This window comes from Melanaphis sacchari, unplaced genomic scaffold (genome assembly GCF_002803265.2).
Source record: "Melanaphis sacchari strain LSU unplaced genomic scaffold, SCAv2.0 Contig31_pilon_pilon, whole genome shotgun sequence".
Taxonomy (NCBI): Eukaryota; Metazoa; Arthropoda; class Insecta; order Hemiptera; family Aphididae; genus Melanaphis; species Melanaphis sacchari.
This window is the reverse complement of record NW_020271193.1, coordinates 4,623,652-4,641,650: the sequence shown is the minus strand read 5'-3', so window position 1 is coordinate 4,641,650 and position 17,999 is coordinate 4,623,652. Positions and strand designations below refer to the sequence as shown.

The 17,999-nt window shown below is 28.4% G+C and overlaps 3 protein-coding genes and 1 pseudogene across 3 annotated transcripts; 1 reads left to right on the top strand and 3 right to left on the bottom strand.

The window, feature by feature from the left end:
• Positions 1-3,219: 3,219 nt before the first annotated feature.
• LOC112596459 lies at positions 3,220-5,379 on the bottom strand. Its single transcript, XM_025342147.1, has 5 exons — positions 5,204-5,379; positions 4,829-5,139; positions 4,141-4,214; positions 3,937-4,079; positions 3,220-3,372 (listed from the first exon to the last, which is right to left on the bottom strand). Exons 1-5 carry the CDS (start codon positions 5,339-5,341, stop codon positions 3,220-3,222), a joined length of 819 nt encoding a protein of 272 aa, XP_025197932.1. The 5' UTR covers positions 5,342-5,379.
• An 827-nt stretch (positions 5,380-6,206) lies between these two features.
• Positions 6,207-6,671, bottom strand: LOC112596458. The gene has a single exon (XM_025342145.1). It carries the CDS (start codon positions 6,669-6,671, stop codon positions 6,207-6,209), a length of 465 nt encoding a protein of 154 aa, XP_025197930.1.
• Positions 6,672-7,110: 439 nt separating this feature from the next.
• On the bottom strand, positions 7,111-9,411 carry LOC112596457. Its single transcript, XM_025342144.1, has one exon. The coding sequence runs from the start codon at positions 9,409-9,411 to the stop codon at positions 7,111-7,113; it is 2,301 nt and encodes a 766-aa protein (XP_025197929.1).
• A 5,438-nt stretch (positions 9,412-14,849) lies between these two features.
• LOC112596465 lies at positions 14,850-16,864 on the top strand (annotated as a pseudogene).
• The last annotated feature ends 1,135 nt before the right edge of the window (positions 16,865-17,999 follow it).

The following is a 17,999-nucleotide window of genomic DNA, read 5'->3' as shown; positions in this document are numbered from 1 at the left end:
TATTGGATTTGATGGAATTGCAGATGGTGGAACAGCTGCTGAAGCAAGAAATTTGTTAGAAAAATGGACAAGTTTTGAAATCATACTTATAGCTTTTACATACATTCACATTTTTAGTAAAGCTACTTCTGTTTCCAAGTACTTACAAACTAAATGCTTGGACTATCTAGCTGCATGGAACCAAATTGTTTCATTTGGAAATGAAATAAAAAATATGAGTAATGAATTTGACAAAATTTATGAACAAGCTAAAAATTTCACTGAAATAATGGAAATAAAAATGGAAAAATTTGCAAATATTTTCATTGAAACATCGTTACCTGAGAAAAGAAAATATAAAAAAAAGAAAATGTTTGATGAGCTATCAAACGATGAAATAGCTGGAAATGATTCTTTAAAATTATTTAGAGTACAGGTGTTTCGTGTTATATTCGACTTATTATCCATGACGATTGAAAACAGATTTTTGAAAAATAAAAACATTTGATCCTAATAGATTTATAGATATAAAAATAAGATTTTGACATTTGATGGAAATAATGAAAAAGTTTTCAACAATTTTAGTGAAATTATTGGACTACAAACAGATTTAATTAAAGAAGAATTAATTAATTTTTCAGCTTCTTATGATATGGTATCAAAATCACTTGAAGGTGAAATCAAATTTGACGATTCAGAAGAATCTGAAGTGACTAATGAAGATGACAATTTATATAAAAATCAAACAATGACTGATATTCCTAAATATTCACCGAAACCAAATAAATATAAAAATTCAACTTGTAGTAAATAAATGCCATGCGTCATGAAATTATTATTCAAGTATAACTTCCATACAGCTGCATTTACTAATCTGTACTTGGCATATAAATTTATATTAACTCTTTCATGCACACAAGTACATTGTGAAAGATCATTTTCAAAATTAAAAATAATCAAAACAAGATTACGATCATCAATAAGTCAAGAACTATTAGAACCTCTATTACTTATTAGCATTGAAAGTGATAAAGTTCCTGATTTAGAAGAAATAATAAGTTGTTATGCACATTCATCAACAGAATTAAAAAAATTGCTTGTATATTAATCATCCATATTCATAATTTGTTTATTATTATTTATTATTTATTATTAATTAATTTTCGAGTGTTAAAATTTTATAAATGTATTTTAATTATTTACCTTGTTAGTATAGCCAAGTAGGCAATCTTTATAATAAATGTATTAAAAAAATATGTTATGTCTTTCTAATTGTACCTAAATGGAGGGCCCTTTTTTTATTTAGCCGACCAAGTAATGTGTGCCCAGGCCGCCACTGAGCTATCACCATTGAAAATCCAGTTAAACGTGTTTAAACCACTCGGGTCATCAATAGAATGTTCTCAGGCTATAATATAAATTACATATCACATATTATGTACATTTGAATTGTGCAGACTGTTAGCAATAACTATAATTTTTGGTTTTTTTTTTTTAATTAAAAATATATAATTATAATAAGTCATAATGTGTAACATAAATACACATTAATATATATATTTATTGAATTACCCGTCGTTGCCGGGTTTAAGTATAAAAAATGTCTACAGCCCAACTTTAACCGGACGGCCGCAGACCAAGACAGACGATTAATTTTAATAGCTATATAATAAATAATAATAATAATTTTAATAGGTATATAATAAATAATAATAATAATTTATTAAAATTTAATAGGTATATAATAAAAATAATAATGTATGACAACAATCTTATTACAAAATTTCTCTATAAACTACATTTGATGTTTTTCCTGTTGGTGCCAAAATAACTAAATTTGTGGGCATACTCATGGCTAAATAACATGGTATGACAGCAACTACTTACTGCGCATGATGACTACGTCATCCGGTCTCGATAAAAAGGCGCGAAATCAAATATTGTATTATGATAACAGATAAATTAAATTTATCACTTATGATAAAAAATAGTTAAATTAATAGTGTCTGTAAAATTAATTATAGTTAATTTGTATACTAAAGAGATAAATTATTACAGCAAATAATAAATATATTATTACTATGTGAATTATACTATTCATGTTGTAGCATGCTTTAGAACTACAAGAAAGGTATAAAATAGTGTTGTTATTAATTTTATATTTAAAATAATATACAATGAAACAATTTATGAATATGTACTAAAATAATTAAATTCATAACATAAATTTTCTTATTTAGTTTATTTCAACTTTGAGCATTGTCGGCAATATTTTTAGTTGATTGAACCTACAAAGTTCTGGTTCGATTAAAAGCTACCACTCTTCTGGTAATACATCACATTACTTTCTAAAATAACTTTGTGGTTTTAATGTTTCCATAACTTTTAGGATTTTTATTGAGTGAGGACCTGCATTTCATCAAAGTATTATTCATTATTTGCAACTCTGATTAATGTTCCGATGGTGATAATGGCCTCTTGTTATATGCTGAATCAGCTGTTGATAATGAAGATCCAATGAAACTGAAGTTTCATGCCTAAATCAGGATATTTATGAACAAACGCCTGGCAACATAACCAACTATATTCTAACGCTCATGCTCCACAGCTCTAATTGTTGCACTCTGGAAAAGGATAATGTAAGGTATCTATATGTGATTATTTCAGTGTATACAATGTTTTTAAGGCACTCGTTTTAAAAAGTTGGGAAAGTTCTTTTCTTCCTAATACTAAAAAATTATTATCTGCTGCAGAGTAAGATAGTTCTTCGGTGAACATGTGATCGTTGTCTAAAGGTGTTTGAAGAATTTCAGACTCTTTGACAATTGATGCTGATAAACATTCAGTATCAATTAACCGTTCACCTATTGTATCTTCAGTATTCCTGTTCTGTGACAGTGCAATAGAGGCATGTTTACCAAGCAAGTACCATTTTTGACTGTAAAAATCAGAAGGTCCGTGTTAAATTTATTTATATTTTATTTATCCAATTTTTTAAACATACCAGTGTTTAAAATCAAGAGGTGATAAGTGTGTATTTGCACCGGACATAGCTTTTAAATAGCTGTAAAGGTTTTCAAGAATATCTTGATTCAAACTTCTCGTTATTATATAATTATATCAGGATATTTTAATTTCAAATCAATCAAAAGATTTCTCAATGACTGGTTACTGTATAAAATTCCTTAAATGTGTACAATTTTAGAAATTCAATAACAATTTACAACAAAACTATTATAGTTAAGTACATGATTTTTCACCTTTTTGAAATGGTAACAATGTTTTATGTCCAACAACTCTCATCTCTGAGATAAAATTATCCATTGTTTTTAATAATTTGTTTTGATTTTCAAGATCCATTCCATAACTTTTTATAAATTTATCTACTGGTAACTGTGTGTTAAACAGGTCAAACCAGTCATTAAATAGTTGTATTATCCAGAAAGCCTGTATGTATAACAATAATAATGATTCATCCAACATATACATATAAATAATTTAAACATTATAGTATAACCTCTTGCCAGTTATTGTAGTCAAGATTGAAATTTTGACCACAATAGGAAATCGCTTTGGCTAATGAATTTGAAAACAATTGTGCTGCTAAACTAACACTCTGCTTTTTAGGTCCTGGTATATTTATATGATTGTTTGTAATTTTATAAGCAAGTCTCAAATCATTTTTATTTAAATTTAATACTTTTTCAACAACTTGCTTTTCAATAAACTTATTCTTGTAATTGTATCCACTTAAAAAATATAATTTATCATTATATTACTAAGGGCACATGATTATATAACATCACATTATTGTTTGATTTACCTATTTACAAAATGGTTTCTTGCCAATTTTAGCAAATGTGGAACATCTGCGAATATATATATTTTATTCTTTGTTTCAGGATGATCAAAATAAGTTTTATTGATTGATATCCCCAGTGAATTCCATAAACTCACATTTGTTGGACCCATATCACTTACGGTTGAGACAACATTGTAACCACTCTCATGTAATGCAGTAATAATATTAAATAAAATATCCTTTGTCATTCTAGTGTCATACATATAAAATATTGGTTGTCTCCATGATGCTATTAAACCTTTTCAACAAAATGTCACATATATTTTAAAATATAAAATTATAATAATTAAATGATTTACCCCTTGCTACTACTGTTTGTACACACTTATGAGGACCAATGAATTGTTCTTTTTTTTTTATCATAGCATATTTTCTGTGATAAATATGTTTCATCAAATGCCAGTACAGTTATTTTTTCTAAATCTGTCATTGAGAAACCTATAATTATAAATATTGTCATGATATTTTATTTTAGAATTAAAATGCTTGTTTTATATACTCTTATGTTTCATTATGGATAAGACTGAAGATAAAACCCCCTGGTCCATAGGGAATTTTGTCGCCCATCCTCTTAGTGTTGAAAGTCCTTAATTAATAAACAGTCATTTTTACTTATAAACATTTATTGTTTATACAATTGAAAAAAACAATAATTAGCTTAATATTTAAAAAATACCTGGCAGTGGATATTTTTTTTCTTCTCTGAGATATCTATAGGCTTTAGGTTACAAACTTCTAAGTGTTATAGCATTGGCTATATCATTTTCTGTCCACTTGTATACTTTTTTGTTGGGATATAAAAGTAATTTTATTTGTGTTTCGGTAAACATTCCTGACAACACTTTATTAAATTCAATTTCATTTTTTTCTTTTAATTTATTATTTGGTAAGGAATTCATAATCTCTTTCTGTAATTTAATGGTATTTTGTAATTCTAAATTTAGTTCTTTTTCTTTTTTTAATTTTAAATGTAGATCCAATAAATAATTATTTGTATTTTTTTCATTCAAGTCATCACAATACTGAGTACTAACATCAGCTTTTTCCACTGGAAGTCTAGGATACACCTTATATATTTCACACTGAATACCAACATCTTGTGTTTCACTTAATAATTGTACTCCAAAATCAGGTAGATTATTTAAACAATTATTTTTTTTGTTTGAAGTAAATGAATTAATTTTTTCTTTAGGTGCTGTAGAACTTTGAAAACTAGATTGGAATGAACTATCATGTGTGGAGTGTGGTGTATGGGTATTTACAGGATTACATTTAATTGTTGGTTTTTGAATTTTGGGCTGGAATAAAATGATTTAGAAAAGATTTAATTGGTTTTTTTTATGTTGAAAAATAATAACCAACCAAATTTTTTGATGGTACAGCATTGGGTTTTTGTTGATGTTTAGGAGAATACTCTAACATTCTTTGGATCAATCGTTTTTCATAATCAGATGAATCAAAATGTAATGAGCATACTCGTGCTATAACGTTTACATACATTTTAGGTAAATTAAAATAATTATGTACTTAAAAACCAAATTAATCTATAGTTATTAATTACTATGTGTCCATGTAGGAGTATAATATAAAACCATATATAAATGTTATATGATTTGCCTAATAAATAACCCCGGAAAAAAATAACCCCAAAAACCCCAAAGTTTTTCGCTTTATTAAATGAAACTACCGACTAAATTTCATACTCAATAACTTCAGCGGTCTGGCTAGTCGATGGTGAAACACTCAGGACAAGTCATTATTTTATATATAGAGATTTATAGGTATCTATTTTATATTTTAATATTTAGATTAATTTGCAATTTGGTTATTTTTTCCGTAGTTATTTTTTCACGGTACCAATGTACCCATGTTATATGTACACGACAATCCTTAGTTTACTAACCAGAAGAAATTTTAATTTTTTCAGACATAACACTAAGTTCAATCCACAAGTTTTGCAAATATTCTTCCTTAGGAAAACGATGAAGAATTGGTTTAATTTCGGCAATTTTTGATGTACGACTGCCACTCGTACAATTTTTTACTACGCACACAGGCATTATATAAAAAATATAAATAAAAAAACAACAATGACAATACCAAACAATGATTATATTATATTAATATTTTCCATTACTCTACATTATGAATTATAATCACTATAAATATGCAGCAGTAATAATAATAGTATAATATATTTATAGAAAATGTTCAACTCAATACAATATATTATTATTATTATTATATAATAAGAATTCCCGCTAAATAGTATTTCAAATTGTGGGACCGGCTGACGTCATTTTTCAAGTGATAACAATGAATGCGCGTAACAACTGAATATCGTCAGAGTTGCTGTCATACCATGTTATTTAGCCATGGGCATACTGACTCTGGAGCATGCCACATAAAATTGCCCATGTGAAAAACAATCTTCTCTTACATCGATCCCTGCAATTTTCAAGGTTTGTCCTTGTGATTTATTTATTGACATAGCAAAACATACTTTGACAGGAAACTGCATTCTCTTAAATTGGAATGGATAATCTGATGGTATCATTGGTATGCGAGGAATAAAAACTGATTCACCTTTTGTAAATCCAGTCATAATTTGAGCTTCTATCAGATTTTTTTGAAGATCAGTAATACGTAGACGAGTCCCATTGCACAATTTTGGTGAGCTAAGATTTCTTAGAAGCATTATAGGAGTACCAATTTTTAATGTTAATAAATGTGGTGGGAATCCAGGAGGGTTGAGTGAATTGAGAAATTCTACGGGATAATTAACTGCATCATCTATTTCCAGCACCGAATTCACCGATCTGTATTCCATTTTTTTTTGCTTGAAAAGAGCCCAATAATATTTTGTTTATTTCTCCTGCTGTATCATTTTTTGATGTCAAAATGGCCCTCTCACATAACCAGTCTATTGATATTTCTTTGAGGTTTTCGATGCCAGGAAATTATATTTTGTATGTAAGTTCTTGTAAAGTATTAACAACAGTACCTAATCCTGTCGGCAAAGTAATTTTTTCTTCACATTCTGGATATTTTCCTTCTCCTATTTTTAAGAGTAGCTCAGAAAACTGTTCAGCAGTCTTGTCTCCTTTTAAATGTACTCGCATATTTTTGGTCAAAGAAAATTTTTCTATTTTAGGCCACAAATATGAAGACTTGATGCATGCTGCGATTTCATTAGCTCGAGTTCCTCTAGGTACGATTGGTAGAGTTTGTCGAAAGTCTCCAGCTAGCAGTACTGTGACTCCTCCCATTTATAAATTTGAATTTCTTAGATCCTTCAGACAGTTGTTTAAAGCTTCAAAGCCTTTCTTATGAGACATTGGACTTTCATCCCAAACTATGAGCTTGCATTTTTTCAGAACATTTGCAATATTAGATTGTTTATTAATATTGCACGTTGGAATCTCGATGGTGTTCAGATTGAGTGGCAACTTGAAAGCAGAATGAGCAGTTTTTCCTCCATGTAAAAGCGTAGCAGCAATTCCTGATGATGCAGCTGCAATTGCAATCCCATATGAGCTTCTTACTTTAGCCAAAAGTATATTGATTAAGTGGGTTTTACCAGTTCCGCCAGGAGCGTCTAAAAATATACATTTTCCTAAATTTAATTTGATACTATTTAAAGTTTGTTTGTAAACAACCCTCTGTTCCTCAGTCAAAGAGGGTTCATTCTGCAAAACAATTTCCTGTAAAGCATTTAAATCATAGCTTGTTTCTTTTAAATATTCTCTATTTTCTAAAAGTCCACCAGATCTTGTAGGAGTTGGCAAATCATATTCTTTTAAGTTATTTCCACCTAGATTCAAAACAAAGTCTTCAATTAATACCAAACACTTATTATAAAGTTCACTGTCTGTTATATTATTTTCTAGATGTTGTCTATAATATTGTCGCCGAATATCGTCTGAAAAATCGTCCTTATACTTAGTCCAAAGACTTGAAGCATCTGAGGGATGGCAAAATATTAATATTACACTGAAAAGTTCTCGCATTTTATTAGGTGAACGACATAATGCTGCTTCTTCTAAAGCAAAATCCCACTGATTGTCATCTTCTAATAATCCAAGTGCTTTACATGTGGCCTGGAATGTCGGATACTCGATATTGTTCACAATCTTCAAAAATGAATACGATGTTGGACCTTTTACGTAATGAAGAAGAAGACGAAGATAGTAACATTCAACATTGTTTGGGTGGATTATATAAACTCTACCCAAAGCTGTATCTTTCTTAACTCCTGGCCAACCTTCGACATTCTGGCCTTGTTTACGTCTAACAAAATTCTTATTTTTCCACACATAATACGAAGCAACTTGTGGATAAAGCAATGTTCTTGCAAAATTTTCGGTTTGACATATCTGGAAAAAAGCCTGAAGAGTTGTTGTTGGTGGATTTTCTATTCTTTCGGCAACATTATTTGCTGTGAAGTAGACACGTTGTCCATTTTCTAGGTGAACATCAAGATGAATAATAGCTGGATACCTATCGTGTATATAAAAACCTAAAATTTTCCAAGCTGCTTCGGAACTACTGATATACCTGCCACTTTCATATATTTTTATTTCATCTGTATGGTCAGATTTTCCTAAACCAAACGCTGCGTGATCACTACCTTTTGTGACATATTTGCATACATATTTTATAGACTTGATTGAACTGGTTATTTCTACATTTATATGAGCACTAAAAATACGCAATAACACAGGGTTATATGGAACAACCCACCTGTTATCTAGGTCAATTGACTTAATACTCACTTTGAAACCACCATCGTTTGTTGATCGCCTTCTATATTTTGGATAGCCATCTTCACCTCTTTGAGTTTCTTGAATGAGCGTAACTGGATAACGTTTGCTGCAAACACCTCCTTTCATGCACGGAGAATTATTGTTCAAAAGTCCACATGGTCCATGTATCATGTTAGCCTTTACTATCTCGTACAGTAAAGGATCTACATCTGGATTCGGAATCTCAGCACACACGAATTTATCTATCATATCTGATGTAATTTGATTCTCCAACCATAGTAATATGTGTACGTGAGGTAGGCCTCGTTTCTGCCATTCAACTGAATATATATGGCACCTCACTTTCCCAAACAAATCTCCTTTTGTCAACAGATCTATTAACTCCTTCACTTTTCGATTAAATACTCTTGCAATGATGTTTGGGCGATGGTAATGTTTTTGTCCTCGTAAAAGTGCTTCTTGGATTTCTTGCCATTTTGGATTACACGTAAAAGTTACGAATAAATCTGAGCTGCCATAGTGTCGAACGTACGTCAGTGTATTTTGGGCTCGTTCATGCATATATCGTGGGCCTCCTGTAAAAGATGATGGCAATACAACTAATTTTCCAAGTTGATCTGCGTCAACATCTTGTCTTCCAACGGTATCTTTTAAATGAATATATTTATCTGCTCTAAGCTTATTTTGATGATTTCTAATGAAATTTAATCTTTCAGTCTCTATTTTTGCGTACATATCTACTAAATATTGGTTGAACAATGGACCATAACGAAGCAAATGATTATCTTGTTCTTTCCTTACCATAATTTTATATGAATAAAAATTGGCAGCAGATACAGTTTTATCTGTAATTAATTTTGTAGTTGCATCCTTCTGAGAAATATCTATTGAGTATCCATCTTTCTCCATAACAAAACATTAGAGGGTATTGAAGTGCGTCGTAGGATCTGTGTAATTCACTTATCCGTTGTAATCGATTATCGTGGCTTTGAATAATAATATCACGTTTTTCAAACTGCTGCCCAACTATAACTAAAGCTACTTCATTACATGTTGCAGCATTATAACAGCCTTTGTGTCCATTAGCAGGTTTTCTATCAGCGTGAATAACCACCTGAAAATTAGTATTATTTTGATTTGCATTATCTATTGTGGTTTTTAACTCTCGAATATACTTATTTTCAGTATGCAGCATATTTTGTAGCTGTTTGACTAATGCTTGTTTAACTTCTGGATAAAGAGAGCATCTAAGTTGGACTTCTTTTTTATCTTCGCTAACAAAATATATTTGTTAAAATTGTGGGTTTTCCTGAGTATTTGGAATCAAACTGCCGTACAAATGGTAGACTTGGCCTTGCACTTTAAATGTTGGCATATAACCTTCTTCAACAATCTGTTTAGCACCAAACGAAGTCATTTGAAAACAACTATTATATTTCCTAGTACGATTCATGAAGTGATCATGATCAGGATGGTCTCCCTCAAGTAAACTGCGTAATGGTTCTGGGGGCGGCTGTAAGGGATCGAGTTGTGTTTTACCTATATTACAGCACATACCAGGAGTTTCGCTTTTCCACTTGAGAGCGTTACAAAAATTACATTTTTGGTTCATAGTACCAATGTTTTTTTTATAATCAATAGTGGGATTATATGCTAGACCAGATAATTTCTTGATTTTCCATTTGCGTAAATTAATTTTAGTCGGAAACCCTAAAGTTTCTTGGTGTTTGATTACTTTGTACTTTGTTATAGCTTTCTTAACTTGGTTGATTCGAGTTTTATGTGTATATCTAGCACGGCGACGCTTCTTACTTTTTTTATTAATTGTATTTTTATTATTATTTTCTGTGACACTAACATTATTAAAAATAGATAAATCGCCCTCTGAAGTAGTATTTAAATTTACTGCAACATTATGAATATTGGGAATAGATAAATAAACATCAAAATGACCACTATTAATATTTCCAGTTAGACGCAATCTTTTTACTGGGAATGTATCTACACCAAATGTAGCATAAAGATTATGATTATAATAAATTTGAAATAAAAATGGGAAAATATTTCCAGCTGCAACCAATTCGCAATAACCACCGTAGACAGTAGGATTGACCATTTCACGAACATAAGCCTCAGCAGTGGAAAAGTTGTCACCATTTGAATTGTAAGACATAGTAATAAAATTATTCCAATTATCAGACACATACGAAACAATTTTATTTCGGATCTCCTGACATCTTTCTTGAGTGTTAAACAAATGAAATGATATTGAACGGAAAAGGCAGGCACCATCACCGATAATTGGTACAACTATTTGAGGTGTCAACATTCCATTGACAAAAATGTCTTCAAGCGATGACATTTTTTAAAAAAATATTCAAACAATTAACCCTGCGATAGGCGCGCTCAATTATGTTACATTAGTAGGCGCGTGGAGCAATTTATAAAAAAATATTAATTTGTTTACAATTTATTATAAACTCTTAGTTGCTATAACAATTGAAATTTTTCTAGCGTTATATTTGATCCGACTCTGACATAAAATATATTAAATTTGTAAAAAATTTAGCTTTATTTCCAATTTCAGGTAATAAACTACCTATTAAATGATGCACTTGACCCTGAATTTTAAAAGAGGGCATGAAGTTCCCTTCAGCTATTTCGTTTGCTCCAAATAATGTCATTTGAAACAGAGTATTATACCGTCTAGAATTATCAAAGAAATGTTTTGATAGAGGGTGAGAATTATCAATTAAACTTTTAATTGGGTCTGGAAGATCCTCGAATTGGTGTAAAACAACTTTACCGTCAGCGCAGCAAAGTCTATGGGTTTCATCTTTCCATTTTTTTGCATGGCACTTAGGACATAATATAGTCATCTGTCCAATTTGAAGCGCTTTAATATTTAAATAACCAATCTCGGATTGATAATTAAACGCTGATTTCATACTATTATCGATATTTGTATTATTATTTATATTTATATTTTTATCTGCTAGAGGGCGCCACCGGTGTAACTCAGTTTTTGTCTCTAAATCTCTAACTCATAGGAGTTTCGAAAAATCCTTTCTTAGTGCGCCTATACATAGTAATAAGTACATATCCTGAAAATTTCAAATAAATCCGTACGGTAGTTTTGGCTGTACGTTGATTATTGGTAAAGTATACTTTCTCTTATATATATAGAGATTAGGAAATATATCGTTCACACTTGAATGAATTAATGTTCGAAATCGATTATTAGTGTTCTTGGCTGCAAACATTTGTTTAATGATAGACATTATTCATGAAGTACTTTCCTAAAAGCTGTATATTTATCTTTATTTTTATTTTTATATGGAAGTAAAGACAACACAACTGGTACAAATAATACTCCATTACGATATGCGTAAATACTAAGTTTAACGATGAAAAATTTTCGTACAGTATTTAAATGTACCGTCAACATATAAAGTCTGAGAATAATGAGAATCACACAAACAATTTAAATTTGAATCACATGAAAATATAATTATACGTTCAAATGGGTCATTAATTATCTTAATAAATTATTCGTCTTAAACTGTTATCAGCTTAGTATTATTAATATATTTATGTACTTCAGAAATTGATTTTGGAAGCTTCGGTAAATTTCGTATGCGTTGACGAGAAATTTTATCCCTAATTAATTTTGTGTTTTTACGTGTTAACATTGTTAACGTCGACACTGCTACTACATTAGTAGTTATTTCAAATTGTATTAACATGGTAGGACGATCAGTTATGTAATCAAGACCCTTTCATTTCATCCTGTTTCTAATTGTTAACCAAACAATAATTAATATTGATGATCCTCGAGAACAATTATTGTCAACGCTAATCGTATATAATTTTGCTTTGCGCATTTTTTTGTATGCATTTCCATCGAATTTTTCCGGATTTTAATTCCGTACACTAATAATTATTTTTTAGAACAGCACATTTTTTCGTTGACTGTATACGAAACTTGTCACTTATTTCACTTGTCATACTTAATTAAATAAATTTGTAATAACTTAATAATTTTAAATAATTATATTTTAAACAGCTACTAGTTAGAGAATTGATCAGTTATCATTATTAATTCGTTAAGCCACAAAATTTATTTTGTAAATTAATCAGTACATAATAATGATTATATATGGCTTTGCAGATATAATAGTTTAATTTCAACATGGTTTTACTTTTACACCGGTATAGCGATATCTTAATTAATTTTATAGCATGCGGACTGTTGTCGCTGGTTTTTAATGGACTGTATAATTTTTAATATATAATTTTCATTAATATAGAAATGTATAATTTATTTTAAAAATACTGAGACAGACACGGTGACGCGCATATGTACATGGATACACGGTTAAACACACACTAAAATAGGTAACATTCGTACATGGATCGGATCGACATTGGCGATCATAAGATAACATAACAATAGATAATAATAATAATAGTGACATTTCTGAAGTATAATATACGCGTCGACACGGACTTTTGGTGTTATAAATATTTTTAGAATACGAAGCTATGCTGCGTTCATGTTTCGAATGTGAGGAAATACAGTGCATGTGGAGCTATGGATTCAGGGGTGGAGTGGAAACCAAACACAAACCTGGAGATTGAAATTTATCCAGACCATCCACCTTTTACCAATTAAATCTCCAATTTTTTTTTTTCATTTTTAGAACCTATAAAAATACACAATTAAAAGCATTTCAATAATAATTAATTGTTATAGAAATAAATAAATTTTATCTTTTTATAATATATTACTTCTTTCAGTGTTATAAATGTAATACATCCATGCATTTATAGCATTTAAGAAAATGACTTAACCGATTAATAGTCATTTTTGCTCGAAATTTATATTTAATAAAACATTATAATGTATTATAAACATAAAGTATTATTTTGCTGAATTATATTACGCAACATGACTCGATCTTCATACAAATGAAATAGAGAAGGTAATAGCTGATGAAACGAAATCAAATGAAGCAGTTTTGGAGAAAAATAATTCCACACCGGAACCAAATTTAGGCTAACCTATTAATATTTGTGAGTGATGCTATACAGTTATGATAGGAATGTACAAAAAATATCCATATTCTTAAAGTTAATTGTTATGCATATTTGTGTTATACTTCAATAAAAATAATTTGCATTATAATATTACATTAAATATATAGGTACTGTTTTTATATTTTAAGTGTTTGGATTTTTAATGTTCAATATATGACATAAATATTAAATATATCATAAAGCATTTTCTTTTCGTGTTCGTAGTAACAACAATATAATATTTTAATTCAAATAAATTTTTCTGACTGTATTAGAAACATTAAAATACATCTTTTAGTATCGACATGGATATTGAAAAATGATCAAGGTACTAATGAGTAATGGGTAATTATCGACTATTGAGGTATATGTTTTTTTATTAAAATTACGTTTTATCGTCAAACATATTTGTTGAAAATATCATTAAATTAAAGTTTACAAACATTGAGTAGGTATAATTTTATACTCCAAAACATTTTTTGGTAAATAAAGTATGTTAGCATTATTTTTTATCAAATACAAAACAGTAAATCACAATGATTATAATATTACTCTTCATACTTGCATAATCTGTATTTGCACTTAAAGTAAAAAGATTTGTTTGTAAATAAGTAATTACTGCTTCAAAGGATCTAGACAAACTAATTGAGCATAATATTATTTTGTAAATTAAGAACATTTTTAATCTAATTAATCATCTTGGAAAATCAGCATACTAAATGTGTCAATAGATAATAGTCATTAATCTTGGACCTTGGGTAGTAACAGAAATGTCTCAAAAATTAAAGTCTTTAAAATAATTATATGTCCCTAACATATTTTATACTACGATGTAATAGAATATTATAAATCTATTTTGTTAATTTTGTAGGGTATTTCAAAATACGTAGGTAATTTTTAACGCCATTGTCTATAATTACTGGGTTGAATTATTCATTGTGCTGTAATTTAATATATATATATTAATAATGGTAAAATATTACCACATTTATTACATTTTTAGATTTGAATAAATTGTAGTATATATCTTTTTGTTTTTATTATAAATTTTATATTTTCGACATAAATATTAAACTATTTTTACGTGTTACATAGAGTAGTCTGTTAGTAAACGTCGCATTCATTCACTATTTAGTATTTTTATAATAATAATTGTTATATTTTATATTATGAAGTCATCTATTGCAATATTCCTGTTATACGTATACTGTATACATAGTGATTGATCTCTTCTTTATTTCTGTCTGCTATGTTATGATTGCTCAATATGAGATGATCAAAAGAGCTTACGAAACTGTAAACAGCAAACTGAATTCCGAAAATAATGATGGTAAGTCAATAGATATAACATTATTTTTTTATTTTTCACTGTGAACTCGCGTGACTGGTTCGACTAGATAACTTTTTCACACAATGAATAAATAATAAAATCTTTTAACTAATATAAATAAATTTAAATTGTATATTTATAGAAAACGAAAATTATAATAACGTGAATGACTGTTATGACGATTTAGTGTCAATTATGAAAGAACAACAAAAACATTTCGCGTTAGTACTCCTAGCTTAAATGTTTTAGAATAAGTCGTAAGACAATTATTTTAAGATGGTTTTTTTCTGCTATTAAAATACGATTGAAATTAATTAAAATATTTATTTTATTTTTCAGGAAGTTAAAATTATTTTATTCTATTTATAGTTTGGTTATTGTATCAAATGTTGTGATATATTCGGTGTCTATTATAATTTTAACGTAATATGCAGCCGCTCTGGTAATACAAATTCAATAGATCATATGAAAATCTATAACCCGGGATGGATCTATGATTATTTTATAGAAAGTACTATTATTATTATTTATTCTTATATTTATCTGATACAAAAATAATAATAACTTATTAATAATAAGTAATAACTAATACAATTTCTCACCGAACAAAAATCGGCCAAAGAAGGTATGGATGTTGTTTATTATGTTTGTCGTTATAGTACTCAAACAACTTCTTTTAGATCCACCCCTGAGTATATCTATTATATAAATACTGTTAACAGATTATAGCGTACTTTCTTTTATATAGATTTTTACGTCATCGGAATCTATACCAAGTTTTAGTGTATTCAAGTTGATGTCGTCATTTGCAGGATACCTGTTTATTATTTTACTTCTCCTTTGTTATTTGTTGGAACGCGTTAATAATAAAGTAACGTTGTTTTTGTTAAAATCTTCTTTAGTGGGTTTATTAATGCAATATTTTTTTTTAGATGGAATCCGTTCATTTTGGCATGTATAACTATAATTGGACTTCGATGAATTTAAGATCGAAAATAATTTTATTGATATCAATGCCGTTGAATAATGCTAATGAATTGATGATTAAAATAACACCGAGAAAAATTATCAATCTACAATTGTTTAGTAGTGTAATATTTACTTTTATTGAATATTTTGTATTTTACTTCACGAAAAGAGACATGTGTAGTAATATTCCTTTAGAGGAATGAACAGTAAAATAATCATGAGGAAGCTGTTGTATACTAGGGACAAAGGCAGTATAGGTTAAAAAAACTTTTTTACCTGCTCTATACTCAGTTGACCACAATCTAAATACGGATGGTATATGTTTAAATCATATTCCAGAAAAGTATAGAAAATGAAAAATAAAAAAAGCAAAGACAAAAACTAGCCGAGAATAATTTGGTATTACTTTTAACAAAGCACTGGACTTTCAAGGCTTTACCTACTATGATGTTACAAAGGTGATCAAATGAAAGGGTCGGGGTCAATTTAAATCCAAAATCATTTTGTGGGATATACTCGCCCTAGTGATGATCCATTAAATGAACAGGTGATGTGAAAAAAAGAACTACCCTAACAAAATTAAATTACGTGGCATTTTGCAAAATTTAGAATAAGTCCGATCTGTTTCATCTAATTGTTAAAAGAGATAAGATTGGTCTATTGAAGAATTCAGTCATTGGTAATGTTGATTTTTTCATAAAATTTTATATCGTGAATGAATAAGAGCATTTTAGAAAAAGAAAGTTGACCGTTAAGAGAACATATTATATTATAATAAAATAACAAAAACTTAAATAGATTAAAAATAATTTCTTATTTCAGATGACGATCGCATGCTATAACGTTGTGTCAGCTATGTTGAATATACGTATTAAATAAAAAGAAGATAAAGTACTTAATATCAACAAAATTTCAACAGTAATTTTGATTTATTTATTATTTTAATTATAAATAATGATGGTTTATTATAATTGTCGTTGCAAATGATATATCTTAGTCGCATTCTAATCATAATTTTGACTCACTTATAAAATTATATAAAATAAGTTATATGTAATGAGTTATGAGTCATGACAAGTCAGAAATCAACAAAATAATATTCTAAAATATTATATTATTTTATGTTCTATAATTTCACATGTATCTGTTACTTTGTAATTCGTATTAATATTAATAATCATAGACCTCATGTATAAATAATAGGTAACAAATAATTAGATTTTGTTATGACTACAAATATAATTTTTTTTTTTGTGCCTGTCACTACTTTTTGGATTAGCAAAATACTTATTAATATCAAGGTCCTTTTTTGATAGAAAATTAAATTTAATTATGGTATATTAGTTAAAAGTAAAATATACTTTTACTTTTTTAAGATTTCTCAATGATTGTGATCGACAAAAACAAAACAAAAAAAAGGTTTCTATAAAACTGAAATGGTTACCTATATTCCAGTTTTAGAAAAATTTTTTATTTTAAAATTCAAAAACCATTAACCGTACAGATATTTAAAATTTTCAAAAAATATTGACTTTAAAAGCATTTTCTATACAAGAGCGTTAAAATTTGAATTTCAAAATATTGAAAATCAATACTTTAATACTATAATATAATATAATATATTAAATTTATTATTAAATGACGAACGAGAATGATTTTACTTACTTGATTCATGATTTATTTATATGTTTAAACGAAAAAAACATTCACTTTTATGTGCAAAAATAGTTTGTTTTATATTAACATTTATAATATAAGACTGACAACGGCAGTCAACTCTATATCATACATCGTTAGGTTCTACTTTTTCACATTTTTTTCATTCAAATGTTTGCATTCTTTCTCGATTTTTCTCTGTTTCACATATAATTATTAAGTCTTTACTTGTCCAATTTTATTTTACACCTATAAAAAACGAGCAAACGGCACTGTATATATTATTATAATGTATTTAAACTAAGTATATCTATCTATCCACCAAATAATGATACACACTACGCACAATACAATCGAA

Bases quoted from the DNA above. Each gene is read 5' to 3' on its own strand.
- LOC112596459 (XM_025342147.1), bottom strand. From the start codon at position 5,341: ATGTATGTAAACGTTATAGCACGAGTATGCTCATTACATTTTGATTCA. The intron at 4,080-4,140 runs GTAAATCATTTA...TTTGTTGAAAAG, and splicing joins ACAAACAGTAGTAGCAAGGG to GTTTAATAGCATCATGGAGA. The intron at 3,373-3,936 runs GTGAGTTTATGG...TTTAACACACAG, and splicing joins GTGATATGGGTCCAACAAAT to TTACCAGTAGATAAATTTAT.
- LOC112596458 (XM_025342145.1), bottom strand. From the start codon at position 6,671: ATGGAATACAGATCGGTGAATTCGGTGCTGGAAATAGATGATGCAGTT.
- LOC112596457 (XM_025342144.1), bottom strand. From the start codon at position 9,411: ATGGTAAGGAAAGAACAAGATAATCATTTGCTTCGTTATGGTCCATTG.